The following is a 27,802-nucleotide window of genomic DNA, read 5'->3' on the forward strand; positions in this document are numbered from 1 at the left end:
CTGCTCTGTAGGATCATGCTCTGAACACCAGCCTGTACAGGATTCTGCTTAGAAATACTCTGTCCTTCCTGCTGAAGCTGAACAACTGTGCATGCAGATGAATGCCAGGGGCCTTCTCATGGTCAAAGAGGTATGGATTTTTCTTTTTCCCTTTTCCAGAAGGGAATCAGCTGACCAAGATGTTGGGCAGTGGTCATTTTAAAAGAGGCTGATAAGGTTTATGACAGGTTCATCGACCTCCACAGTCCAACATGAAACTGATTTACTGGGCAATTGAGCAGATCCTGCAGGTCCTGGTATTCCAAACCAGCTGTTGATTCTGGAGCATTTTTATTTTTGCATGTCCATTTTGTACCTGAACAATAATATCGTAAAAGAAGTGATCTCGTGTAAAAACCAGTCCTCATCATCCCTCTTGAGGTCAAGAGGAAATGCGAAAATTCCACTTATTAAGGCTAGACTCAGGTGGCCTCATGCATGCAATCACAGCCAGAGGCTACTATAGTAAATGTTGACTTCTCAGACACCTCTGTAAAACATATAGGTATCTTTGAAATGTTCTTCGCATCTTCGGTTGCATTAGTCCTATTAGCTAGATACATGCATACTGTTAGGTGAACTAAGGCACAAATCCTCTGCCTTTTTTTCACATCTGTGTGCACAGACAGCTTTGTTTTGTTTTTACCTCTAACCTTTCTGGTTTTGCCCACAGGCTCCTTCTGGCTCGCCTGTATAGGTGATGCTCAGCCTGTCAACACATTTTCCTTTAACTCCACAAGCCAGCCATGCTAGGCACTCGCCACCAATGAAGATGATAATTTCTCCTTTGGGTGGAAGGGCACTCTGGTTACATCAGCATTCAGAAACATGTTTATAAACAGCCAGAAAAAAAATCTCCCACCTGTTTTGATGTCCAAACCTTAACATTTCCTATTTGAAAATTATTCGCACACTTGACAGAAGATGCTCTTGGATCTCCAGCGCTGCTATTAAAGGGTACCAGCCAGGCCCCATAATGCCTTTTAACCATGAAAGAATCTGAAGTAACAAAATTTACTTTTAAGTTTTCCCTGGGTACTATAGAAACTAGGGTAGACTATGTATTTTCATAAACAGCAGCCCAAGAAGGAAAACACACACTTTGCAATGAACCATCTGTCAAGGGAAATCCAGATGAGTTAAGCAGATGCTGGAATTCAAGTTATTTTTGATGTTCATAGATAAAAGCAGCTATCAAAACAGGATAAAAATATTTAATACTGAGTAGATTCTTATTATGAGTTCCTAGAAGCAAAGGAATTTGAGCAAAATGAGGTACTCAGTTAACAGTAAAAATAAGATATGTTTTTAATAGTAAATTTAAAATTACACTGAAGCATATACGCTACAGGCTGCAGATGTTAATTTGATATCACTGCCAACTCACACCATTCAGAAATCATAAACCAGGCCTAAGAAAGCACATTATTAGTTTAAAGTAGCAAGATGGGTTAAAAATAATACACTTAGCACTGTTATATTTATCTGCCATTTAGATACTGGAGTTACACAGAAGCAACATTTCTTCTCTGCAACCATAAGCTTTATTTTATGAAAGCTGAAATTCGCTCGTAGTCACTGAATTCAGGAACTACAACTTTAAGGCAAAATAGAAAAAAACAAAGAAAATCAACTGTCTTAAGACTTGTGATAAAATCAGGAGAGTAGGCAACACAGAGCTTGTAACTGTGAAATCCTTCAGCTGTAGAGCACTTGCACAAAGCCATTAAATACACACCAACAGAAAGGTGGTTTAAAGGCCTTCACTCCTCTGAATGTTACATTACTTACAGCTGCTTCTTTGTGGGACTGTTGCTTGTTAGAGCAACCCAGCATCGAGTTGGGCTGCTCAGGGGAGTCCTAGGGCTGCTCTTACTTATATCAATCAACAGTGACCAAAACTGACTGTAAAAGAGTAAAATTTCCCAGGTAAAAGATGGTGTTATTTCAGCCACACTTTATTTCTCCTTGCTATTTGAGAGAAAAGTGTTTCCAGTTTCTACAAATCAGGTCACAGGTCATAGATTTAGAACTTGACTTTATCCCTATGGCAAGTACTAAAATCAAAAATATTCAGGCCTTAGTCTTCTTTTCCTGCTTGTTACTAAAAAGATGTCCTATGGCTTAATTTAACATTCTGGATTCCATGTATTAAACAGGGCTTAAATGCAGCAGGCTGCCTGCCATTATTAGTGTCCTATCCCTATGTCATTTGCTACAGTCACATTCATATGCATCACTCTCTACCATCATTTTAGACTGGACTACATTCATCTTGTTATATAGATATTTAACCAGTACTTCTTTCCTTTTATTAGTTCCTTGGTTTGAGTTGAAAATTACAAGTATCTAAGGATCCACACAATAGCTAGAGCTTGAAAATGATCCAAGACAATACCCTGACCTAAGACAAGAACTGATGGCAAGAACAGATGGTTCAAGCAAAACTTACCCAAAGGGAGGTTCTTGTGCCATGTGTTATCACTGTTTATTAGATCTCTTAAAGGGTGGCGTAGCACCAAGATAAAACAGGCACTCAGTAGTAGACAGAGTACGTGACATGCAGTCAAATGGATTGATTTGTCTACTGAATCTAATAAATGGATCTTGTTAACGCTGAGCAGGGAAAAATATTCCTCAGCCCCTATTCATTAGCTCATCCTTATTAAAAGAATGCCTTCTTGCCAGAAAATCAGAAAGGCCTCCAGTCCTCCCTGCAGAAGACTCTACAATGCATAAATATTGTTTTTTCTTGGTCTGTTTCCAAACAGCAGCACTGCAAAGCAATTGTATTTCTGATCTGATAACTGATGTTTTTTACTGTTGCTTGTTCTTTGCTCTTCCCTGTTTATCAATATCTCTGTCTCTTCTACAATGCAAAAATGATCTTTGCTCTTCAGTCCCTCTTCTATCACTCATTGTTTTTCATCTACATTAACTATAATAGTCTGCGTTTCTGTATGCAATGGTGCCACCCATCCTACCGTTCTTCAGTCATTGTTTATGCCCCTCTGTGCACTCATTGCACTACTTCTCCTTATACAATGGAATAACCCCAGGGCATCAGGGACCCTTGTGGGACTCAGCCCATTCAAATTCATGCCCTAGTCTTGGGAAGCAGGAAAAAGGTATTTTTTGCTAACATGCCTATAATTCATATCAAGTATTTGATGCTTATACTCTTTTTTTCCCCTCCCCCTCTCCTTTTTTGCTCACTTGGGAGACAAAATACGTGCTCATTATGTACACATCTGACTTCCTCTCACCCTACACCTCTAGTTCTTGACCATGAGATCATTTACTTCATCCCGTTCCAAAACAGAGAAGAGATTCAGAGCAGCCCTGCAGAGAAGGACTTGGGGGTGTTGATCGATGAGAAAATGAACATGAGCCGGCTTCAGTGTGCGCTTGCAGCCCAGAAAGCAACCGTATCCTGGGCTGCATCAAAAGGAGCTTGACCAGCAGGTCAAAGGAGGTGATCCTGCCCCTCTACTGTGCTCTTGTGAGACCTCACTTGCAGAATTGTGTGCAGTTCCTGTATGAAAATAGGCTGAGAAGGTTGGGGCTGTTCAGCCTGGAGAAGGCTGTATGGAGAACTCATAGCAGCCTTCCAGTATCTGAAGGGGGCCTACAGGGATGCTGGGGAGGGACTCTGCATTAGGGAGTGTAATGACAGGACAAGGGGTAGTGGGTTAAAACTTAAACAGGGGAAGTTTAGATTGGATATAAGAAAGAAGTTCTTTACTATAACGGTGATGAGACACTGGAATGGGTTGCCCAGGGAAGCTGTGAGTGCTCCATCCCTGGCAGTGTCGAAGGCCAGGTTGGACAGAGCCTTGGGAGACATGGCTTAGTGTGAGGTGTCCCTGCCCATGGCAGGGGGGTTGGAACTAGATGATCTTAAGGTCCTCCTCAACCCTAACTATTCTATGATTCTATTCTATGAAAACTGCTGATGGCTCAAACAATCTCACTCAGACTTGCCCCAGCCCTTCTTTCCTCGTGATGACCATCTGTTTTCTCTCAGTATTCCAGCATGGTACCTAGATGCCATTTTGAAAAACTTTCTATCCCTCCATCTGTACTTCCTACCACCAATTGCCTTCCCTCATTCAATAGCCAACACGTAACTTTTGCAATAATTTTCTCTTCTCTTCTGTTTTTTTATCTGATCACTCAGATTTCTACCTTCTCTACTGAAAATGCCTTTTCTGATGCCTCATTCAGGCCATCTTGACTGAGCGCTTGGTTCATCAGTCTTTCCTCATTGGCACATTTTCTTCTCTTGGCTTTTGCTGACTGGTGAGCTTGTGATTAACCTGCTAGCTCTTGGCTTTATCTTGGTGTCATCTCTGAATGCTCCGTTTGTCCCTGATCTCTAGGAGTTTCATACAGCTGTGCCATTGGGTGCCCTCATCTATATTATTGCTGTACAGAATCATGTGTTGTGATTGTTTATGTTAGCAGGTAAAGATCCTTGGCAATTCACACTTGCATTCTTATGTTTATTCATTATTATCCAACTTTTGCCAATGCAGAGAGAGAAGCTATGCTCCTTCTGCACAGCTTGAAGGTAAAACCAAAATATTCATCCCTATTTAACCTTTATCTCTTTTTCAATCCCTACTGTTATTAAAATACTGTCTCACAGTATGCAAGGATCAGGTACTTTTTACCTATATCTAACATCCATTTGAATAACTACAATTCTATTTTATTTGAGGTTATTTAACTGTCTGCTTCTGGTTAGATGACTGATGGAAGTATGGTTATGAGTGGCCTTTACTAGATGAAAATGACCGAAGTTATGAAAAGATATTAGCATAAATCATAGCAAAAGCATCTGAAAGCATAAGAGATTTGAAGATGAAATAAGCTGCTAATTCCCCAGGAGAGTAATTTTAGATAAAAGATCTATAAAGCTACATTAGGTATTACTTAGTGTCACAAGAAGTTGCTGGAATCCATGAAAAACAGCAGGTCTCTCTGATTTGTGAGATACAGGTTCTTCATTTTCCTGAGATCTTTATGTATGGATGATATAGATTTGGACAGCAACAGAAAAATAGCAATCTGGGGGACACTCATGCACATACACACAAACATGTGGCTAAGGACATGTTAGCATACATTTGTTACACAGAAGCAGTTAACTGTGTAATTGTGCCACAAGCTGAAACATCACATACCTGTTATATGTATGTGATACTCCTCTTTGAGGATCCTTTGGAAATAAGGTACTTTGAACTGCATGTGTGCAGATGGTAAGCCTGGAAGATTCACTTCAACATCACCCATAAAATGTGGAAACTCCCAGTCCTGTTGAAATAAGAGAGAGTTAGGAGGTAAATATAAGCTTTCACAGTAGATTTTTACCCTTTAAATAGCTTAAATAAAAAGAAAGGGTTCTGTTTTTAAGCCTTCTATGCTTGGATTTTCTGACTTTAAAGTTGACTGAATCACTTGAAATAGAATACCTTATTTATATTAGCTATAAACCATGATTTTTACTTCAGGTCCATGCAATTACATGTTTAAAAGTTCACTTCAAAATGACAATACTGAACCCACTGTAACAGCTGATTTTACAAAGTACTCTAAGCATACAAATACCAAGTTGTCTAAGCATATGAATACCTATATAGCAAGCTTGCAATACAATTACAACTTCTGTTACTAATTTGACAAACAGCTTGCAGGCAAGAAATTGACAAAGAAAGCCTGACCCCTTCAAACATTTAATGTGTCTATATTCAACTTGTAGGGTGTTTCCTGTATTCGGCCTTAATACATCTAAATAAAGACCCTGCAAGTGCAGGGCCTTCAGTACAATCTGCCTGAATCAATCCAAGCAGTTTTCTCTGTTGCTGTATTTCACCCGACAGGGTAATGCTGGAAATGTGGAAGCTCTTACCTATCATTTTGCATACTTCAGTAGCATGTGGTAAGCCAGCTGAGGAGGATCTGCATTTAAAGGAGTTTTTTGCTTGGTTATCCACACCCACCATCAGTCACTTGAAAATGGGTATAGCAGCATGGCTCATTAGAGCCAAAGTTGAAAGCCTAGCAGTAGTGCTAGTCAGTGGGATTAGTGCCTGAGTACTTAGTGCACCACAGATTGTTGGTGATCTACTGTTACAAACATACTGGCCACGTTCCCATGCATACCTCTGGACTTGTATCTCACAAGTTAGTGCAACAAACACCTCAATTACTGAAAGTAAAAGACTGGAAGGACCTCTCTGAGTGACTTGTGCTTCCTTCACATGAAAACCATTCCAGCACAGCCATCCCCTAATTCCATTGTCAATTCCTTTTTTTTTTTTTTTACCTTTTTTTCCCCTTTTCTATAAGGCTGAAATTTTCCTACCAGGGTAATGAAAAGAGTATATAACTTCCAAGAACTGTTAAGTGCTTCAACATTTTCCGCAGTGGAAGGGAAATGGAACAGTTTTATCAGCAGGGAATAGCATGGCCCAAACACTAACAGCAGCTGATTTGTGCTCTTTGTGATCCTGAGTTAAATGGATTAACAGGAGTACAAGCAATGAGAAAACCTGACTCTTAGTACCTGTTTCTCAATGTTCACAGAGATACAGAAAGTGCCAATTTACAGATGGAGAAACCAGAAATAGGGCCGCTCTCTTTTTGCCTTATCACTAATGCAAACCACGCATTCCTGGTCACAAGGTATAACTGCCCAGCTGCAAAGTGCTTTACACTGCATCCCCAACCATCACCTCACAGGTAGTAGGCATTCACAAAGTGCCCAAATATAAAGATTTTGTGAGTGTATGTTCTCAGTTCTCAGTATCTAATATCTATCTCTGGACTGGTGTCTCATGTTAAGTCATACATACTGTCACCCAGGAATAAACAGGAAGAAATACATTACATATTCCTGAAGATAATCAAACAGAGAGCTGCATTAGAAATAAGTAAACGTAAGACTATAGATCTGGCCTCCTGCTCTTGCCTTCCCTCAGTGCTCCTACTGTGCCTTTTGCTGATTTACAAATAAAATTCCACCATACAGAATTTTATATTGGACTGTGTTTTCTCCTCTGAGTTTTATAAAAACTTCAGCATTTTTTTCTGATCTGTATGAGTATTACCTGATAATGAATAACTGGAATGCCAACTCTGTCAGAGATGCCATTTACTGTATTATTTGTCTCAGCAAACACACTTACTTGACACTTAAACTATGGCTAACTTTCTTGTGCACATTATTTCACATTTTCTACCTACACACCCCATATTGTATGAAGTGTGCCTGAATTGTACCATGACCTCTGTCACCCTGCAGCCCTGTAATATTGTATTGCCATTGCTTGAGTGATGGGCACAAGCTGGCACTGGAGATCTCACAGCTATAAACAACTCACCAGTGCTAAAGAAATGCAGACTGGGGCTGGACAAAACTGCTTTTAGAAGCAATAAGGAGAACAAAGAAGTGTCTAACATGTGAAAGGCACTGTGTATAGTAAACCTGGCTGTAAGTGGAGCTTCAGATCAGTAAAAAACCAGCAAGGTCTAAAAGTGTGTTAGCAAACATAAAAATGCTCCCAGGTAAATCTTAGGGAGTGAGGAAAAAGAAACCATCACAATGAACATCATATCCTTCCCAGCAAAGGGCTCCAGATGCCAGTGACACTCCATAATGCTCCACTTATCCCCACCAGACTAAAACTGCCCATTTCAGGACCTGCAGGGGCAGGGGGAGGTCGAATGTAACACCGGGAAAAGGGGTAGAAGCTAAGAAGTGTATGTAGAACAATGTTGACATTATTATGGTTACTGAAACATTTTTCTGCGCAAAGCATTATTTTCTGTAGTAATCAGATCTCAACTAATGACTCTTGGATTACACTGTTAAAATATAAATGATACTAATAATAAGTTCTTGGCTTTATCTGTAAGGTGTTTCTTCTTCGCCATAAATAACATTTCAAATGTAACACCTTTATTGGTATGATTACAAAATCTGTTATTTAAAAACAGTCCCACTGGAAATACAGAAATAAAAAACAACAACAACAAAATAAAATAAATCACAATAAAATGCATTTGAAAACAAGATTAAAAAGGAAACTAAAATAATGAGTTAAATCTACTGACTTCCAAGAAAGTCATTACAGTCACAGCACTTAGGAAAATGAAACTTTAGGTTAGGTGATTAAATAGCGTTCAGGGCTTCATTTGGCTTACAGCTTTGGTAAATGTGAGCATTTACTGCTCATGTAGTGACATTATCACCTGTGGACACATAGCTGTAGTATTATAGTGCAGGAGAAGAGCAGATGACTATTAACTTTTCAGGCTAATGCCAGTATTAGGCTGTCATATCCAAAACCAACAAAATGGCCATTTTGCCTTCTAGATTCTAAGAAAGTGTCCAAAATCTTTTGACTTTGTTACCAGTCTTTTCCTACTGACATACAAAAGACAACTTATTAAAAACTATTTTTTTCCAGGAAATTCAAGGTGCCTTGCAGGAATAATCTGCCTCATTTGTTAACAGGTAACCGGAACATAGATCAGATCTGCACCATGCTTTCATACATAGTATTTTCTCTCCATGGTTTCTGATACCAGTCTGTGCTATCAGTCTGTGTTCACCTCTGGGAAATGAGTGACATACGTGATGTCCTTTAAGTTCTCAGCTCATGATTATGTAAAGTTCACGTGATCAGCTTTAGTTCTTATTGCTGAGGTGCCTGTACTCTGACATACCTCGGATCTCATTAGGAACTGGGCACAAAATGCCATGTTTAGAATGTATCTCTACTGGCAGAGTTTGAAAAATAAAGCCATACAACCAAACTGTTAGTTCACATCTGTAGCTCTCACATTGCATGAACAGATTGTTTCTTCTTTAAATCCATCAGCATCGTATTTCTAATATTCATCTACTCCAGTGGTTTCTAACCTGGCAGGTCAGCAGCACACCTCTATGCAGCTTCTGAAACAGAAACCAGCCAGAGCCAGAAGGCTTAAATTAGCTGCATAGAGGTGTCTAACCTCACTGGCAAGTTCTGTGGGATGTGCAAATCGAATGAGGTTATTGCCTCATTTCACTCTAGTCATGAGAAAAGGGCAGCCAGGGCATGAATTTAAGATCACTGAGGGGTTCATCCTACTGTTGCAACGGGCAAAGGGAGCACCTCTGATTTTCATCAGCTACCTTGTTAAACCCAGAAGCACAGACAAAACTGGAGGCTGCAAAAGAGATCATGACAGTTTTGGCTTTCTTCCCTTTGTTCCGAGCTCCCCCCACCAAATAAACACACACACTCTCTGCTGCAATGTCAGGTACTGATTTAAGAACCTACAGTGGAGTTGACACCACTGATTTCATATTTGGTTAAGTAAAATATTTAGTAATGGTAACTGAGCATCAAAGCCACACTTCCTGGTATGATCTGGCCTTTCTCTGCCATCACCTGAGGAAAGGAGAAGGCATTGCCTGGGAAAGACCTGCCCTGACCGCAGCCAGGACACAACAGCAGCCTGGCCACCCTGGCTGGCTGTGGGATTGCTCTTTGCTGCTTGATGGCTTTAATTGCAGGCTCTGGGCAATGTCTCCCAGCCCCAGACGACCTGGGTCAGATGCCAGCAGGACTCAGCAAAGGATCACGATGCCACGCTAGCCCTCCCATGCTACATGCACACATGACCCCACATCCCTCAGCCACCCACTTTCCACCCAGGGAAAACTGCCACAGAGAAGGTGGGACTGGTATTAAAAACCAGTAACTCCTCATAGTTAACAAATGTGCTTTCATCTCTCCTCCTGAGTAGCTCATAGGGTGCTTGTTACAAAGAAAATATGAAATATCGTTAAAAATAAAACACACTGTTCAAATAAAATCATGAAAGAGGAAAAATGAGCACTGAATATTTCTGCTCTAAGTAGTGAAAATATATGCTATATTTAATGCTTTAAAGCCCTTGGAACAATAAATAAACAAAAATAAAGGCAAGAAACTGAGAAAATGCATATATGAATGTGCATATGTGCTCCAGAAACTGCCGACAGCAGTTTTTGTTTAAATTATTAAAATCCTTTTAACATGTGAGATAGAAGAATGCATGTTTTCAGGTATCTTTGCATCTCTCAGATAGCTTTGTTTCAACTCTCAGAACATGGTGGACAGACAGACAGAGGAAATCTAATGAGAGGCAACAGCTACATATTTTTGCAGTTGTTTGCAGTAAGAAATGAACAGCTGAATGCAGAGACAGAGGCACAACTCCTCTGTGGCTACCTTTACCTTCACTGCAGTGCTGCAACTTGCAGTGATCTCTTCAGCTGAGATTTCTGCAGCTGTGAGCTGCTAAAGTACAAACATCATTTAAATATTTCATTCAAACACACATAAGAAGAGAAGTCAGCAGCTGTGACTAGAACTCACTTTCATGCCTGTGAGATGAAATCCACTACTCAGGTTCTGGCCTATTCTTTGACAATACCTTAGTTAAACAAGAAGGAAGTTTGATAGACACTGAGGTTTTTAGTCATCACAACATGAAAAATATACATCTAGTCTTAACATTATCACCTGTACTTGTATGGCTTCAGTGGGGCTACTTAGCTTCCACAGTAAAAGATGACATATTACTCTTCAAATGACCTCCTGCTTCATGTTGGTGTTATCAGTGCTAATCTATTCATAGTTTTCCAGTCCTCAAAGTTTCATTTATCTGCTCATCTCTTTTGGATTCACCTGCTTGGATTGTTATTGGCAACAACAATCACAAAGCCTCATCAGGAGCAATGGCACAAAGTCACTAATTGCAGATACTTTTTGTCTCTTAGTCTTGATTTAAAGAATTCAAAACATGGCAAAACCACTGTAACAGTGGACTAACTGCTTCCAGCACCAGACATGGGTATAGAAAGGCTATCTCTGAAGTACATGGCAACATACGGCACAGATATACCCTCGACCTTACTGTCATTCTCTGTAATCTTTGTGGTCTTCTCCCCAGTCTTTGCTTAGGTTCTTCAAGCTTTTTGCCTTTCTCTAGAGCCAGCACTGAAAGTCTGGCTCATTTTCTCCCTTATTTGAGAAAATGATAAGGCAACAGTAATAACTCCTTCTTTGAGAGCTAAAGTGTGTGCTTGGCCTTGAATGACCCCTTCCATTAAAAAAACATTACAGACCTTTTAGTCTATTATCCATTTCTGCTTCTTTAAAGGCAACAATTCCCAGGCCACCAGGTGCCAAACAAGTCCTGTTCTCTGCACTTTAAATTTATACATTAATGCATTTTGAGTGTAGACAAAACAGTTTATGCACACGTCCTCAAAACAGTGACCCTTGTTACTGAAATGTCCGAACTGGTATTTAGCTTTTCCACAGCAAGCTCAAAGTAATCTCAAGAATTCAGATACCTAAAATAAGAAATGCTTGGGTTATATTGAAAGACACATGTCCATGCCTATACTCACAGGCAGACACCTGATGTGTGTTAGACAGCACTCCCTCTCTCTCTCCTGTGACTATAGATTGGGTATCATCTTCTATTCACCCTTCACAACCTGGTAGTGTCTTGATACCGCAGATCTGTTCTGCATAGTATATGACAGATATGACAATTCCTATCAAACCCCACAGCTAAAATTTTTATCGAGGCTCTCTTCATCTGTTCAGTTACCTTGGCATCTTTCCCTCTGGTCTTCACAAGTGCATTTGTTCTCCAGTGACACAGAAATGCTGCTGCAAAGACCATTCTTCTAGTCTGTTTCTTTGACCATCTCACTTTTCTCTTTGATCAAACAAAATATAGGTCACTTCCTTTCATATTCAAATCCCTTCAGATCTTTCACTACTCTAGGTACAGGCTGTCTGTATGACAGCTACTCCTTCAATCCGTCTATAAATTTGGGCTATAATCTCTTTATGTATAGAAACTTTCCCCTGTGCAGTTTCCCTACAGCTGCAGAGCTTTCTCCTTTCTCCTTGTCCTTTATAATTCTTCTTTGCTACAAGAAAACATGAGGATGTCATGGATTAGGTATCCTGGACTACCTGTCATCCTGACCAATGAAGTCACTATTGTTTATGCCTGTCTTCTAACCTGCCGTCAATCTTTAGCATGCTCTAGGTCTGAACTTGCATTTTGGTTGTCTTTGAGCATCAACCAGCCCAATACTTCTCCAGTCCTTAGTGATCATTGCTGGTCCTTGATAGAACAGATATTGCTAATAGACTTAAGAATTAATGGCTATCCTTTCTTTCTGTTGTGCTGGGAACTAATTGTGTTTGAAAACAAGCCAGTACACAAGGAAGGATGGACACTAGGTTTCGCATCTTGAGATGTGTAGTGACTATGAACAACAGTAATTACCATTTCCCACTGAGGGCAATGACTGTTTTTTCTTACATCTACCTTTTAAGTTTCAGCTGCTTGTGAGAGGCAAAGAGGAGCAAGGTAAACAACTTTATCCATGCAAGAGCTGCAGCAGACATCACTAAGCACTCTGTGCTTATCAAGGATGTCCTAGGAGCATACCCAGGATGTCCTATGAGCAAGTCCACGAGTTTTCCATCAGGCAGATGTGATGCATCACTGACTTCAGTGACACAGTGAGGTTCCTCTTCTTTGTAACTCGCTCTTACCTGTTGATTAGCTATTCACAACTGCTGTAAAGGCTGATTAAAGCTGCCCAAATGTAAATGTTCTACTTTTTTTTCTCTGAATTTCTCCAATTTTTGTAAGCTTTTACCTTTGCTTTACTGTCTCACTCATGTCTATCCTTGGTTGAGCTAAATAGGTATCAAGTAATTCATCTGGATGAGAAACACCAGTGTTAGCTCTTTCCGTTGATTCTTGAGTCTGATAAGCTGCTAAATAAAACTGTAATGTTGCAAAATCATGTACCTGTAAGAGACAAAGAAATCAGCTTCTGTAAAGCAACTGTGTCTTGTTACCTGCATGAAATTTCCCTAAACCACCAGCAAGTCAGTAGTAATGGTTTTTCTAACTACCTCAGTGGCACACTTCATGAAAGACATTTTTGTGGTGAATCGGAGAAATTAATATTCACTAATAATATTCAATGCATATATTTACAGATTTACTAAGACTACAGCTTGCCATCAAGGGAAATCACAACAGACCAGACACTCTTTCTGGTACCCTAGAAGACCAAATATCTGACTATAAGGTGATGAATAAAAATAAATTTTAAATACATTGCTATGTAATCATCTTTAACAACATGAGTACATTCACACTAATACAGAGACCTTTGTGTTGTGGAAAACATACCCACATTGCAGCTGAACAGTAATGTGAAATCTGGAGCATTTCAGGATTTGTAAAGACTGCTAATGACATTTGTATCTATTTGAGAACAGTAAGCTCTACTTAGAATTCTGAATTCATTTTGCATGAAGGCAACTGTCTCCAGCTAACTTCAGCTGCATCCAAAATCATATTTTCCCTTTCTTTTTCTAAATACTCATATGTATGATTTTCCTTGCTGTATGATACTCCAGTCTTAATGATATTTTATAGTGTTGCCTAAGCCCACAATTTTTGCAGTAAAATACCTGAGCAGAGATTTGCAGTAAAATATCTGAGCAGATATTTTCCTCACTGTGGGCTTTGTAACGTAATAAAAGGGGTGTTATAAAAATGAAGAGTGTTTGAAGCAAGGGGCTTACTGTATGTTACTCACTGTAGATGGAAAGTAAATCAGTTGCCTCAATATTAGAAATGGAGGACTGAGGAGCCATTCTGGTTTGGTCACAGTTCCTTCAGATCATACGAGCTCTGAAAAGTTTTACCATCTTTTGTTTTGAGAAAATTTGGGGCTGGTTACAAACCAAACTATAGATTTGCCTTTTGGTGTTAAGTACGATCTGAAGTGGCAGGTTTGGGTCAATGGTCTCAGTCCAAAACTTTCTTCCAATTTGTTTTGGTTTAGCTGTAACTGGAAATTACATGTGCTTGTTCACCTTGATGTGATTAAAGCATCAAAACAGTAATGCTAGTTTTCTATTGAAAAAACCCAACAAACCAGGATTACATTCTGCATGTGACTGATACTGAAAAAATTAATAAAGCTTAAGAGGATGACACAAAGTAAAAACACTGGATGCATATGGAATACAAAGAGAAATGTGTCTCAAATTTAAATGTGGGGTTTGCAAACAAGTCAGTGCGAATTCCTTTGAAGAAATCAGTAATAACTTTTCCAAAATTATTTTCCTCCTTAGAATTTGTACTAATATACCACTTTTAACACATAAGGAAAGAAAAAGAGAACCGTTTGCAAATGTGGAAAGAAGAAAGACCGACTTAGCAAAACATGGCTATCTGCACCCTAAGTCTTTTTCTCAGGGACAACAGCAACATGATGCAATATATTTAGTTTTCCCAGCTCTGTCTCTTCCTTTTTGATTGAAGTTAAAATAATTTTCTTTGTCCTGAGTTTTAGCCTGCTAATAGAATTAGCAGTGGCAGCACACAGTACTTGTGAATGAGTTGCCTTCATTTTATTTCATCCCATTCCAGAACTCCTCCTCCAACCTCCCACTCTACCCTCAGTTTTATCTTCAAGAGCTGTAATATGGCCATTAGGCATATCTGTCCCAGAAGTAACAGCAGGTTGTTTGCTACCAGTTGGGGTGGCAGTAGGAAATGCATACATTATGTTTGCATGGCCATTATGTAAACACATCTCAGTAGCAAAAGAGGATATAAGGAAACACATAAAGTTTGGGAGGCGTGTATGTAAAAATGCTATCAGCTTTGCTTGCGCATCTGTACTACCTCTGGAATATGTTTCCAAACTGCCATCAACCATCTAGAATACAAGTGAAACTGGATGTATGTTACATGGGCATTTATTTTGTCCATTCTTACTTGCATTACACATGCTGCCAAATCAATCTCTAACATTTATTTTGTGGATTAGATTGCCATCCACAAGAATGGGAATGAGGATACAGCTACATCCCTTACAGCCACCTACATGAAGGCATCCTGACCTTCAAGGTGAATTACAATTAGGGTGTTTCAGCTGCGTCCCACTCCAGAAGCCTGAGTTACAGCTTGCCAGTACATGCTACAAAGCAGATCTTCTTCCTCGCATTAAAGTTCTTCAGAATACATAAGCACAAAGTGACAATGATGGCTGGTCTAATGACCTCTGAATACCTTTTCTGTATTTGTCATGATCTAACTGGTTATTTCCATGAAGCATAACTTTATTAATCATATGAGACAATTTCTCGTCACTCCCTCATCAGGTCAGGAAGCTAAAAAGCAGAGTGCACCATTGAGCACGTATCCTCATCAAATGGACACATCTCCTTTTGACCTCTGAAATTAAAATTCAGCCCAAACCATTTCCCATTTCAACAAATTTGAATGCAATAATTGACTTTTCCGATTGAAAGGGACTGGACAAGTTCCTGGAAAGTATATAGAATCATAGAATAGTTAGGGTTGGAAAGGACCTTAAGATCATCCAGTTCCATCCCCTATACCATGGGCAGGGACACCTCACACAAGACCATATCACCCAAGGCTTCATCCAACCTGGCCTTGAACACCGCCAGGGATGGAGCATTCACAACCTCCCTGAACAACTCATTTCACTGCCTCACCACCCTAACAGTAAAGAATTTCTTCCTTATATCCAATCCAAACATCCCCTGTTTAAGTTTCAACCCGTTACCCCTTGTCCTATCACTACAGTCCCTAATGAATAGTCCCTCTCCAGCACCCCTGTAGGCCCCCTTCAGATACTGGAAGGCTGCTATGAGGTCTCCACACAGCCTTCTCTTCTCCAGGCTGAACAGCCCCAACTTTCTCAGCCTCTCTTCATATGGAAGGTGCTCCAGTCCCCTGATCATCCTTGTGGCCTCCTCTGGACTTGTTCCAACAGCTCTGTGTCCTTCTTATGTTAAAGACACCAGAACTGCACACAATACTCCAAGTGAGGTCTCATGAGAGCAGAGCAGAGGGGCAGGATCACTTCATTCAACCTGCTGGTCATGCTCCTTTTGATGCAGCCCAGGATACAGTTGGCTTTCTGGGCTGTAAGCGCACACTGAAGCTGGCTCATGTTCATTTCCTCATCGACCAACACCCCGAAGTCCTCTGTAGGGCTGCTCTGAATCTCTTCTCTGCCCAACCTGTAGCAGTGCCTGGGATTGCTCCAACCCAGATGTAGGACCTTACACTTGGCATGGCTAAACTTCGTAAAGTTGGCATCAGCCCACCTCACAAGCATGTCAAGGTCCCTCTGGATGGCATTCCTTCCCTCCAGCATATCAACAGAACCACACAGCTTGGTGTCATCGGCAAACTTGCTGAGGGCACACTCAATCCCACTGTGCATGTCAGCGACAAAGATGTTGAACAAGACCCGTCCCAACACCGGTCCCTCAGGGACACCACTCGTTACTGGTCTCCAGCCGGACATTGAACTGTTGACCACAACTCTGCGTGCAGCCATCCAGCCAGTTCTTTATCCACTGAGTGGTCCACCTATCAGATTGATGTCTCTCCAATTTAGAGACAAGGATGTCGTGTGGGACAGCATCAAATGCTTTGCACAAGTCCAGGTAGATGACACCAACTGCACCATCCCTGTCCATCAGTTCTCTGTCATTTGCAGGTCAGCCTTGTGGTTTCGTTTATTGCCAATAATTAAGCAATTCAAGGTAGATTATTTCACTCACAAAAAGCAAATATGCTTTGGGAAAGCTGTGCTGCAAACCATTCCCGCTTCTTGTCTCCACATAAACTCCATGCACATCACCAGAAATCAGCTACTTTGTTCCTCACTGATGTCAAGGAAAAAAAGGACTGTGGCTTCCCACAGAGCTGCAGAGTCACTGATGCTGCTAGGTACCTCTGAGGATCACCTAGTTCAACCTCAGCTCAAAGCAGGGTCAGCTACAGCATGTTGCGCAAGGCCATGTCCAGCAAGGTTTGAATAGCTGCAAGGATGGAGAGGCCACAACCTCTCTGGGCAGTCAGTGCCAGTTTTCACACACCCACATTCTGAAAAGCTGTGCGTTCTGGGGGTTTTATTAATGGCATTTCCTAAACTTCAGCTTGTGCCCATATCCTCTTGCTCTTTCACTGGATACCACAAAGTCTGTCTCTGTCTCTGTATCTTCCCATCAGATACTTATACACATGGATAAAATCCCCTGAGCCTTGTCTCCTCGGGGATGGCTTCTTCCCATTGTCTGAAGAAGGAGTCATCTCCTTCTTTCTGATCTGGTGGTCTGTGGCGAACACCCACCACAGCATCACCTCCATTGGTCTGCTCTCTGAGGAGTATCACCTAGCAGCTCCCAGCCGGCTCACTGTTTGCTCCCAAGGCAAAGTTCTCTCACATCATGTGCAAAACCTGCTGTGGTTCCTCACTGCCCTCCCCTGTCATTGCTGTGATGGTTTTGACCCACTTGATCAGGAAGATCACCTTGCTTTGGAGACACCTTTGATCCCCACAGAAGATCCCATATTCATAAAAGCCCAGCCCTTGCTGTTGACACCAAATATGCAAACAGTTGCAGACCTACAGGGTCTGTCCACTCCTTCTCTAGCCCTACCCCATAAATGAGAAAACCATCTGGGCCACATGTCCTCAACCATGACCTGTGAAAACTTATAGCCATAACTCATATGCTCCGGGTGCCATTGACTCTATCACTGATGCTCACCTGAAGTGAGTGATAGCCCAGCGGCTGGACAAGCCCAACCAGTGTGTCTACAACATCCGAGATCTGAGCCCTTGGTAAGCAGAAGTTCCCCACAAGTTCCCAGGAGATCTCAAAGGAAAGCAGAGAAACTACTCATCTGTTAGCTGCCTCTTTTAGCTGCGCTCATCGCACGAGTTTCATGGAGTCCCCATGACTGCCACGACCGACAGCAGCTTCTCTATTTTTATGGATAAACAATACACCAGCCACTAAGTGGACCTTTGAAGGTCCATCCAACCCAAAACATTCCATCATTCCTTTTCTTCTACTCTGGCTGTGCTCCAGACACGGTCTGGGGTTTGTCCTGGTGTCGCAGGTGAATTATTCAGGGAAGCCATCCTTAGTGGGTTAAATAAAAGGGCTTTCTTCATGATGAAGCAAAGATCAAATGGTAAGGAATCAACGACTGAAGGAAATCACAGCGTAAGCAAATGGGGATAAAGTAACAGCGGAATGGGAATGAGAGTCACAGGAACCATTTAGGTTGGAGAAGGCCGTAAAGGTCATCGAGTCCAACCGTTAAGCTAACACAGCCAAGTTCACCAGGAAACCATGTCCCTAAGCTGGCCCTTGACTCTGCACTTGCAGGTGGAGCAGCCGCCCCACTGACCTGGGTGCCAAGGGCTCGGGTCCCTGCCTATGCTCTTCACAGCCAGCCCCAGGTGACCTGTGGCTAGGTCACAATGGGTGACCCAGGTCACAATGGGTGATGTGTGGCTGAGGGTGCCCCTGCCCGTATCTGGGGCACACCCAAGCCAGCGGTGCTGATGTCACAGAGGCCACAGTGACTGGTGCCGGGGGCAGGCCTATAAAAGGGGGAATGCAGGGCACAGTGCATCACTGCGACCTGGTGAGGTGAGGGAGCAGAGGGCAGGGACAGGGCTCTCGGGGGCCTGCCCAGGGACTAGGGGGTTCCGCACCACAGAGCTCTGGCCTGTGCTGCAAACTCATCCGTGTCTCTCTCCTGCCTCAGAGGTAGCAGAGGAGCATTTGGAGAAGAAGCCCTAGCGCTGATGGGAAAGGCACTCTCCAAACGCCCACCTTTGACGCCTGACACCTCCGAAAGGAGCTGTAGGACCCCTGACGCGGTAGAGGAGGGTGAGAGCAAAGTCCCCCTCCTACAGCCTGGCACAGGGACTCCTGAGGCTCTTGGCATGGACCGGGAACGTTGGCAGGGGGAGGCAGGAGCTCCAAAGACACCCTGAGGGAGGGCTGCTCCTCTCCTTGGCAAGCGGGACCAGGGCTGAGCAGTGCGCACCCTCCGGGACACCCACGCCTACACTGCCCTTTCCTCTCCAAGGCTTCCAGCTGTGCTCAGCAGCAAGCTAGGCAGGGACAGAGCAGCCCTTGGGGGCAATCCTTCAGGGATGCATCCCTGGCCCCACAGAGGTGCTCATTCTCAGTGCCATTTGCTCTCTCCCCTCCAGCATGCGTGCTATGTTGCCGCGCAGAGGCAGACAAGGACATCTGCGGGACAAAACTGAACTATCCATGGTTCTGTGCCCATTACTTTTGCCTGGTGAGTTCCTCTGGGGCTGCTTTCATCTTTGCAACGCACCTGCCCTGCCACATGCCCCTCATCTGCTCCTTGTCTCTGTTCTTCTGTAGCGTTTTGCCACTGACCTTCAGCCACAAGGGGCGCAACGGGAGGATCGAATGAGATATATTCCTACGGATGTTCAACATACAGTCGAGCAGGCAGCCCAGACGGTGAGGATCTGAGATGATCAGGGTGGTTTGTGCCAGGAGAGCTCTGCGGGAGCTTAGCGCAGACGCCAACAACAGAATCCCAGCCTTTCTACCCAGCTCTGGTACAGAAGTCTTGCTCCCAGCAGCTCCACAGAGGCTCCAGCACAGGAGCCTGCTCTGCCAGCTGGATCTGTGGCCTGTGATCCAGCTGGGGACACATCCTGCGCCCTGCCCCGAGGTGTGGGTCTGCCTGTGGAGACCGTTAGGCTGCCGCTGATGGCGGCTGCTCTGCTCTTTCCAGGTCTGCTTTGTGTGTGGCAAAAGGGGGGCCACCATCACCTGCCAGGGGACGGGCTGCGACCGCAGGTTCCATCTCCCCTGTGCCACGGAGGGTGGATGCGTCACCCGTTACTTCCTGCCGTACAGGTACCCCCTCTACCCTTCTCCCCATCACCAGGGAAGGACCCAGCGCTTCTCATCTCACCCATCCCTTCCCTCTCCCATAGTTCCTTCTGCTGGGAGCACCGCCCACGGCAGCAAGACCTGGAGGTTCCAGAGGACACCGAGTGCCTCATCTGCCTGGACCCACTTGAAGGCAGTACCACCTATGGGACCATGGTGTGCCCAGCGTGCAAACACGCCTGGTTCCACAGGGCCTGCATCCAGGTAGGAGCCGTTCCCTTGCTCCAGGCACAGCAAGCTCTCAGCAGCACCAGAGCCTCACTCACGCTTTCTGTTTCTCCTGCAGGGACTGGCCATGCGTGCTGACAAGTTTGGCTTTCAGTGCCCTCTCTGTCAAAATACGGAACTCTTTCCAACAGAAATGCTCCTCATGGGGATCCGAATCCCCACAAGGTCGGTGTCCTGCCAGCCAGCACTGTGCCACACCTGGACCTGCCCCCGCACTTGTGGCCCTCTGCTCAGCCCCAAGTCTAGGCTTTAGCTCCATGCAGGAGCTGGAAACAGGCTGTCGGGGGAAGAGCGGGGAGGCCCTGCCTATGCCTTATGCTGTGGCAGCAGGGGCTCATCAGTTTTCCTTTCTCCATCAGACAAGCGTCAGCAAAAAACAATGCATATGCAGAACTGTATCAGAGGTACAGGAGCTGCAATGCCAGGGAGTGCCTTTGTCCAGGAGGCAGGGAGGAGGCAGAGCCAGACGGGTAAATTGCCACAGATGCACCCTGGGGCTCAGCATGGGATGTCCGTCTCAGCAAGGGCTTGAAGCAGAAGGGCTGAGAACAAGAGCTCTGCTGGACAATCCCGTGCTGTGGGCACTTTATCCTTAGAGACATGAACCCATTTCTTTTCCCAGGCCCTGGCAGCTGTTCCTGTGCCGCTCCTGTGCTGCTGTGGGCACTCACAGACAGTGCTCCTATCTGGGCAACAGCGATGACGCCACATGGGATTGTGACACCTGTGCTGGCCTGGGCAGCTGTAAGTGTCAAAGCACCCGACTGCTCCTGGGCTGGGGCCAGTGGGCAGGCAAGGCCTGGCAGCGGGTGCCTGGTGTGGGCCTGGCAGAGCCTGAATGCTCCAGGAGGGCTGGGGCACCGCTCTGGCCTACCCTGCCCCAGGCCTGGGAGCCAAGCTCTTAATGTTCCTGCTTTCCCTTGTAGCCTCCACTGCCAGCTCACAGCTTCCTGGTCCCAGCACTGCTGGCCCAGCAGCATCGGGGCAGACTCTGGAACCTCAGGCACAGGATTCCAGCAGCCCCAGCAGCAGCACACAGGGGCCATCAGCACCACGGCACGGTCGCCCAGAGTGTGAGGGCAGCAGCCACTCCAGCCATCCGGGGCCTGACCGACGGCGACACCAAACACGGAGCACCCGTCAGGCCGAGACACCCTACACGTGCCCTACAAGGCTGCAGGAGAGAAGCCGACGGCCAGCAACACGCGCTGCCAGCAACACCCACAGCCAGGATGTGCCAAGCCTGTCACAAGGCTCCCCATCACCTGACACCCCCAGGCACAGCACTACTGGGCAGCAGCCATCGGCGCCATCCCCTGACTCTGCACCACTGCAAAGGAGCAGGAGCAACAGATCCGGTGGCCCCATGCGGGCACGAGACCGCTCCCGTGTGCAGCGCCGAGCCCGAGCTCCCTATGCACGGCCCAGAAGACGCTCCCAGGGCAGCCGCACAGCAGCAGCTACAGCTGGGAGGAGCCCCCGCAGGGCACGAGCGAGCCAGAGCCGCAGCACCTCAAGACAGCGGCCATCACCATCACCTCGTGGCTCCAGAGCACGACAAGGACGCAGCACCTCGAGATCAACCAGGTCCATGCAGGTGCGAGACCGCTCCCGCTCGCGACGCCGGCCCCAAACTCCCAACCAGCGGCGCAGAAGATACCGTTAGAGCAGCCACACGCCAGCACCGTGTGCAAAGAGGAGCACATGCAGACAGGCTGTGTCGCGGCTATACCAGCGCTCCCCAGCATGTGTCAGCAGCTGCTGCAGCAGTGACAGGAGTCATCAGGGAGCAGCACCTCCAGAACTGACAGACGGGAGGCTTTACAGCCACGCCACAGTTCCCTGGCACCAGACACTGGCACTGCAACAATCAGGCCCAAACTCCCAAAACACGGCCTGGACACCTCAGTGGGACCAACCGTGTTTAATCTCTGAGTGACCAGTGCGATCCCCCTCTACCGGCACAATAAAGGTGGCTCTTCTTCTCTGGACTGGGAGATTCCAGGCTCCTTGGTTGGCTTCCTCCTCCTCTGCCTTTCTCAAGGGGCAGCATCAGTGGTGGACTTGGCAGTCCTCTGGTAAAGGTTAGACTTGATGATCTTAAAGGTCTAATTGATGCTACTGATTCTACTTGATTCCGTGATTCTGTGTATTGTTGACAGTCACGGGTGCTCAGATCCCACCACATCTAGGTGCTATCACACCTCACTTTCATCATCATAACACTAGTTCCCACAGAGAATTAAACTCAGCACTTCAGAAAGGCACATTTCTCAAATTAGCTATTAAAATTGACTTTTACCATATTATTGATGCCATCATAGCCATTCAAGGAAGAGATTTCTTATTCTGCAATTTTCGCCTCAAAAATTCTGTGAGCAATGAAAACATGTAGTTTTATTGACTCATTAGGTAGCAAGGCAGGGAACAGTCACACCATTCCCCAGCAGTAAGCAATGGAGAAAAATCAGAGCTCTGGTGGTTTGTTGGCTCCATCAGGAAATGGTACAGGTAGCTCATCCTATATACAAATACAGCATACTTTTTTCTCCATGAATTCTGTCCAGTCCCACTGAAGAGGCTGGATAGAGCAAAAGAGGAGAAACAGCCAAAATTTAGATTGAAAAGAGAGGTAATCTCTAATTATAAGTAAGTGATTGCTCCACATATAGTAATTCTTCTAATATGTGTCATTGCAACTTCCTGAGACTTTCACCATATTCTGTAGGAAATACCTTCACAGTTCAATTGATCTTACTGACAAGGCTACTTCAGTGACAGTCTAAACGCTCCCATCCTCATCCCGTTACTCTTAGTTATAGCCCATATTCTAGCCTCAAAATAATTCTACTCCCACATGGTGTTGATATCCTTCTAACATTTCAAGGCTCCTCTGGCACAGGAAGACATTAGAAAAATATACTAGATTAAATTACAGTTGTCAGAAAAAACAATGAATGCTAGATAATGTAAAAACATAGAATCATAGAAGAGTTAGGGTTGGATATATCCATGAAAACTAAAGGAAAGAGCCTTCTTAAGTCTGCTGGTGTGAAATACAGACTCAGCCCGGTGCATGAGATGCAGACTGCCAAATTCATTAACAACAGATCCAGGACACTGACCACAGAACTAAACCTGCCAGCTCAGAGTCCTCAGTGGTTTGTCCAGAAGGTTTTCTGACTTACAGTGTCCCCTCAGAGACTGAGATGCTGAACGGCAACAAGGTCTTCACCAACCATTTAGATAAGGAACAAGATATAAACTCAAAGGTGTCCTCTGCCTCCACCCCCCGCCCAATTTAACAGAAGAGTTTGTAAAAGAGAAACTAAGGGCTTTTCATACCAGTAGTGGTCCAGTATCAGGCAATTTCTGCTGAGTACAGAACTCAGCCCTGGATCAAGGTCTCAAAATGATATGCAGTGTGTTTTAGTAAGGGTACTAAATTCTAACTGGTTTATTCTATCATATTAAATAGATTCCCAGTTTCTAAACCAAGACATTGTTTAATTACAAACCAGTTGAATCAGGCACCAAACATACCCATAATCAACAACACACAGACACAAAATTACAGGACAATTCAGTTACTAAGAATCACTGTATGATCTTTGTCATAAGACACCCTTATTTTCTTGTGTTGTACATTATTTGACTACAGGGACTTTGAGAAAAAGAAGAAAACAATAGTCTTCCTGTGTAAATACAGGCGTACTATTTTTATTATTTTCAGTAATAACAAGAGACTACATAAAGCTACTGTGCTGCTTGGATTACTAGACAGCATTTTCCATACAGACCACAGAATTACGTTAGCCATTCACTGCAGTTCAGTGACATGAAATATTCTCTTATTACAGAGAGTGTCTGTCACTTAATAGTTGCAGAAATTATTTACTTAAGATCTCTTCTTCCTCTCTGCCCTCCCTTCTCTAAAAATCCATTCATTTTCTCTTCCCTTGGGGAAAGAAAATGCTGCCAGTACTCTCCCTATGTTATGCATACGTAAATCACATGCCTTAAAGAATGAACAAAATCATAAACCCCAAAGTATAGCCTCCAATGTGAATACAAATTAAGGAAGATAACTCTTCTCTACAGCCTCCTCTCTGACCCCAGTACAAGCTCAATTCCTGACTGTGAGAGGGAAATTGCAATTTCAGCTTTTTATACTGGAGCAATATATCCACCTTTGCCAGGCACATGCAGAAAACATGAACTTCATCCTAAAAGGTTTTCAATGTTTAGAAATCTCCCAGGAGAACTTGTCAAAAACACAGTGAACCAAGTTCTAATTGCACAAACTCACCCTGGTCTTGACAAACACAACAGTTTGGTTTGAATTTCAAAACTGTTCCCATCAAAATCCTTGGGAGCAGAGACAACGTTGTCAAGGTGTCTTTCTGAATTTCAAAGACAAAATCAGAAGCTGGCGGTGTGCAACGAATTAAGGTGCTCTCCAAGTGAGATTTAAAACTAAATATAGCAACTATGCTGATCACAAGGAAAGGCTGAATTACAATTTAAAAAATAAATGACAGATGAGACTGGGTGGACAACCTCAAAAGGTTTGGAAATTCAGTGTAGATAAGAAACTATATATACAGCACTTGGCAGAAGCTTATCCAGACTAACAGATCCTTCTGAAGAATGCCCTCCTGCAACTCTTCTATTCAGTCTTTACTTTTGATCTGCAAGAAATCCCTTTCCCCCCTCACTACCAACGCTACTGTTGGAAGACAACTTGCTAATTTCTTTCCACAGAGAATTTTCTTTGGGGTCAATCTCAAGTGCCCCAGACGCTCCTCTTTCTGGAGGAGAAGATGGTCTCTTCTGTTTTCTGTTTCAGAAATTTGGCTCTCTTTTACTTACCCACACAACCTCACACTTCTGTAATCTTTGCCACTAACAACAGTACGTATGTGCTTTTCCCCTTACTGTAATTTTCCTCCATAACTGTCTCTCATCTACAAGTGGCAGATTTAATTCAGTAGTTCAGATTTTTCATTTTAAGAACTTTCTCCACAAAAACTTGGGGAAAGGACGTGTTGCCCACTATCAGAGATGCTCTTATGAGGGCAGTCAGCGGAAGCTGCATCCTGCCTGTAGGTAAATGCCTGGCTTTGAATCTTACAGGTGTAACTCCAAAACTTTTAATTACTGACATCAGTGAATCAAGGGAGCTACAGCAGAGCAGCTGAATGATTACTCTTTTGGTCTGATTAATAAACCAGGCAGGGTTTTAAAGCATGTTTCTGAATGTGTATATGCATGTAAAGGAGAGTTAGATGCACGAGTTTTGGGGGAGTTTCAGTTTCATTAGTCAAAGTTATATAATGCAGAGTTACTGAAACACTGGACAGGAAAATATAGAATCTAAGCATTATTTTCAATTGTTTAAATAAATGCTAAATCAATTTTCTCATCAGAGAAGCTGTTTTAGAGCAATTCACCAAGTCAAGATAATGAATGAGCTGTTCTTTCAGAGCATTCCTCAAGGAGGAATTATCCCAAATGATATGGTTACTTAATATGAACATTTATAAAGGGACAGTCATTATGTGAATTATGTATTTTACATAATTTATTTCAACTTTCAGTTCATAGCAGCACTTTTTATCTTTTTTTCATTCAGTGATAAAAAAGGCATCAGTTATAATTCTCCTAGCATGTCTGCTAGTGAAGGTGCTGTGCTCATTCATACATATAATTATACATTGGAGGGTCCTGAGCAATCTACATTTACCAAAATAATGAATAGATAAAACCTGCACACTTAAATGCAGCAGTTTAGGTATGTGAGAATGCCCTACAAAAATATAGTTAGGGATATGCTGGTCTGTAGCAGTGCAACCTTCCATCTGATGACTATTGGATGGCCACTTCTGCTTTTAAATACGTAAATCCACTCAGAGCCCAGAAAGCAATATGCTTGCTACCATGTTTTTAAAAGAAAACAGACTTACTGCTTTCATGCCTCCTCAGACTCAATACATTTTTACCAGGGCTTATCCAGCTTGCATATACAAAGCATGGCTGTAAAGCATCCAAGTATGAAAGAAATATGAGCAAACCAGATTATAACAAGTATTACTGCAATTTCAAAGAATCTATAATCAAAGGTGAAGAGGTATAATGCAAGAAAGCAATTTAGAAGCACACCACAGGTTATTATTACGGCAATGTGCTATTTAGGAATTAAAGACTACTGGGATATTGGCCTGCATCAGCATGCCTGACAGCAGAGGTTGGCCAAATGCTCCAGTCTGGCTTAAAAACAATTTAAATGGCTTCTAGAAGCTAAAATTTGAAAGCTGAGCTATTACTAAAATAACATTTGTTAATGTACTTTGGCAAAGACCCTGCTAGGCCTTGCAGATGCTGAAAGGATCTGAGAGCTCAATCTTGTAGTCTTTTCACTGCAAATCACAGACAGTCACAAAAGACAGATTCCTCTGATATGGGCTACTAAAAACCACTGACCAGAACAGACTTCTTTTTTGAATTATGGCTCAGGTGAGCATTGTGGAGGATTAGAAGTTCCTACAGTAACACAGCACGGGGGATCCCTGAGGCCTGAGGACACAAGGCTCACTGTGACATTCCCCTATCTTCTTGTAATCTTGATCAATATAAAGGTTGATCAAAGTATTGACTAATCCTTAACAATTACTTAAAATGACCAAACCTTTCATAAGGAAGAAAAAATGACAAGATCATTAAATAGGTAGGAATTAAATGCTCCTTCCTAAAACGTTCATGACTTTTCCCCCTCTCATTTTATCTGCATTTCCTAACTTCTCTCAGCTTTCCTACAGTCAGCTGTCAAACTTCTTGCTTTAAATGCTGAGTCAAAATAAAAGGCCAGTATCACTCTTTTCACTTGTGTATTTTGTAGCAACCATTTAAGAAGCAGCAGCACTACTTCCTTCTTGATAAACATACAGTTCCAGCATATACTTTATTCCAATGACTTGTTTTATATGAATCCTTGATAGATAATGGAAATCCTAATGTTAATTAAAAGAAATAAAAAGGAAAAAAAAGCAAAACCCCATGACACAGTTTCTTTGACAGAAAACAGTCATTGAAGGCTTGAAAACAACACCAAAAGTTTTCCCTGATTTCTGTGACATAAAGTCAATTACCACCTACCTGATTTCTCAATTTCTCTTTTTATGAGTATGGTTCTGCACAAGGTTTTCTGCCAGAATATGTTACCTTTTAGGACTACATACTAAGGAAAACTGAGAAAACTAATGAGAAGGAACTGAGTTTCTCATTCTGACTTTAATGTTATGAAATCTATAATTTCACCATAAAATACACTGATAATTTTATTTAATTTTCTTATACAACCTGAAGGCCCATCTAACCTGCATGCCAGCATGGTTCTGTGTGACAATACATAAATGGTTATTCCATCCCAAAGGGAATCTGTAGGTTAACTATTAACTTTTAAGACTCATGCTACTTTGCTGTATTTCCAATAGCAATCTGTGTCTTATAAACTATGAACACTGGCAACTGATAGAGTAAATGACTGCATTTGATGGATAATATTGTCCTGACAGGTAGTCCCTTCAGCAATACTCACTGACACATTCTCTGTAGAAGAAACATCATAATTGTGTATATTTACA

The 27,802-nt window shown here is 43.1% G+C and overlaps 1 protein-coding gene across 1 annotated transcript in view; it reads right to left on the reverse strand.

The window, feature by feature from the left end:
• The window catches only part of TMEM117 (transmembrane protein 117), a 224,719-nt gene that overhangs the window by 4,172 nt on the left and 192,745 nt on the right, over positions 1-27,802 (reverse strand). The window contains exon 7 of the mRNA XM_034062987.1: positions 5,229-5,358. Within this exon, the coding sequence (XP_033918878.1) occupies positions 5,229-5,358 (130 nt within the window). The remainder of the gene's footprint in view (positions 1-5,228; positions 5,359-27,802) is intronic.

This window comes from Melopsittacus undulatus, chromosome 5 (assembly GCF_012275295.1).
Source record: "Melopsittacus undulatus isolate bMelUnd1 chromosome 5, bMelUnd1.mat.Z, whole genome shotgun sequence".
Classification (NCBI taxonomy): domain Eukaryota; kingdom Metazoa; phylum Chordata; class Aves; order Psittaciformes; family Psittaculidae; genus Melopsittacus; species Melopsittacus undulatus.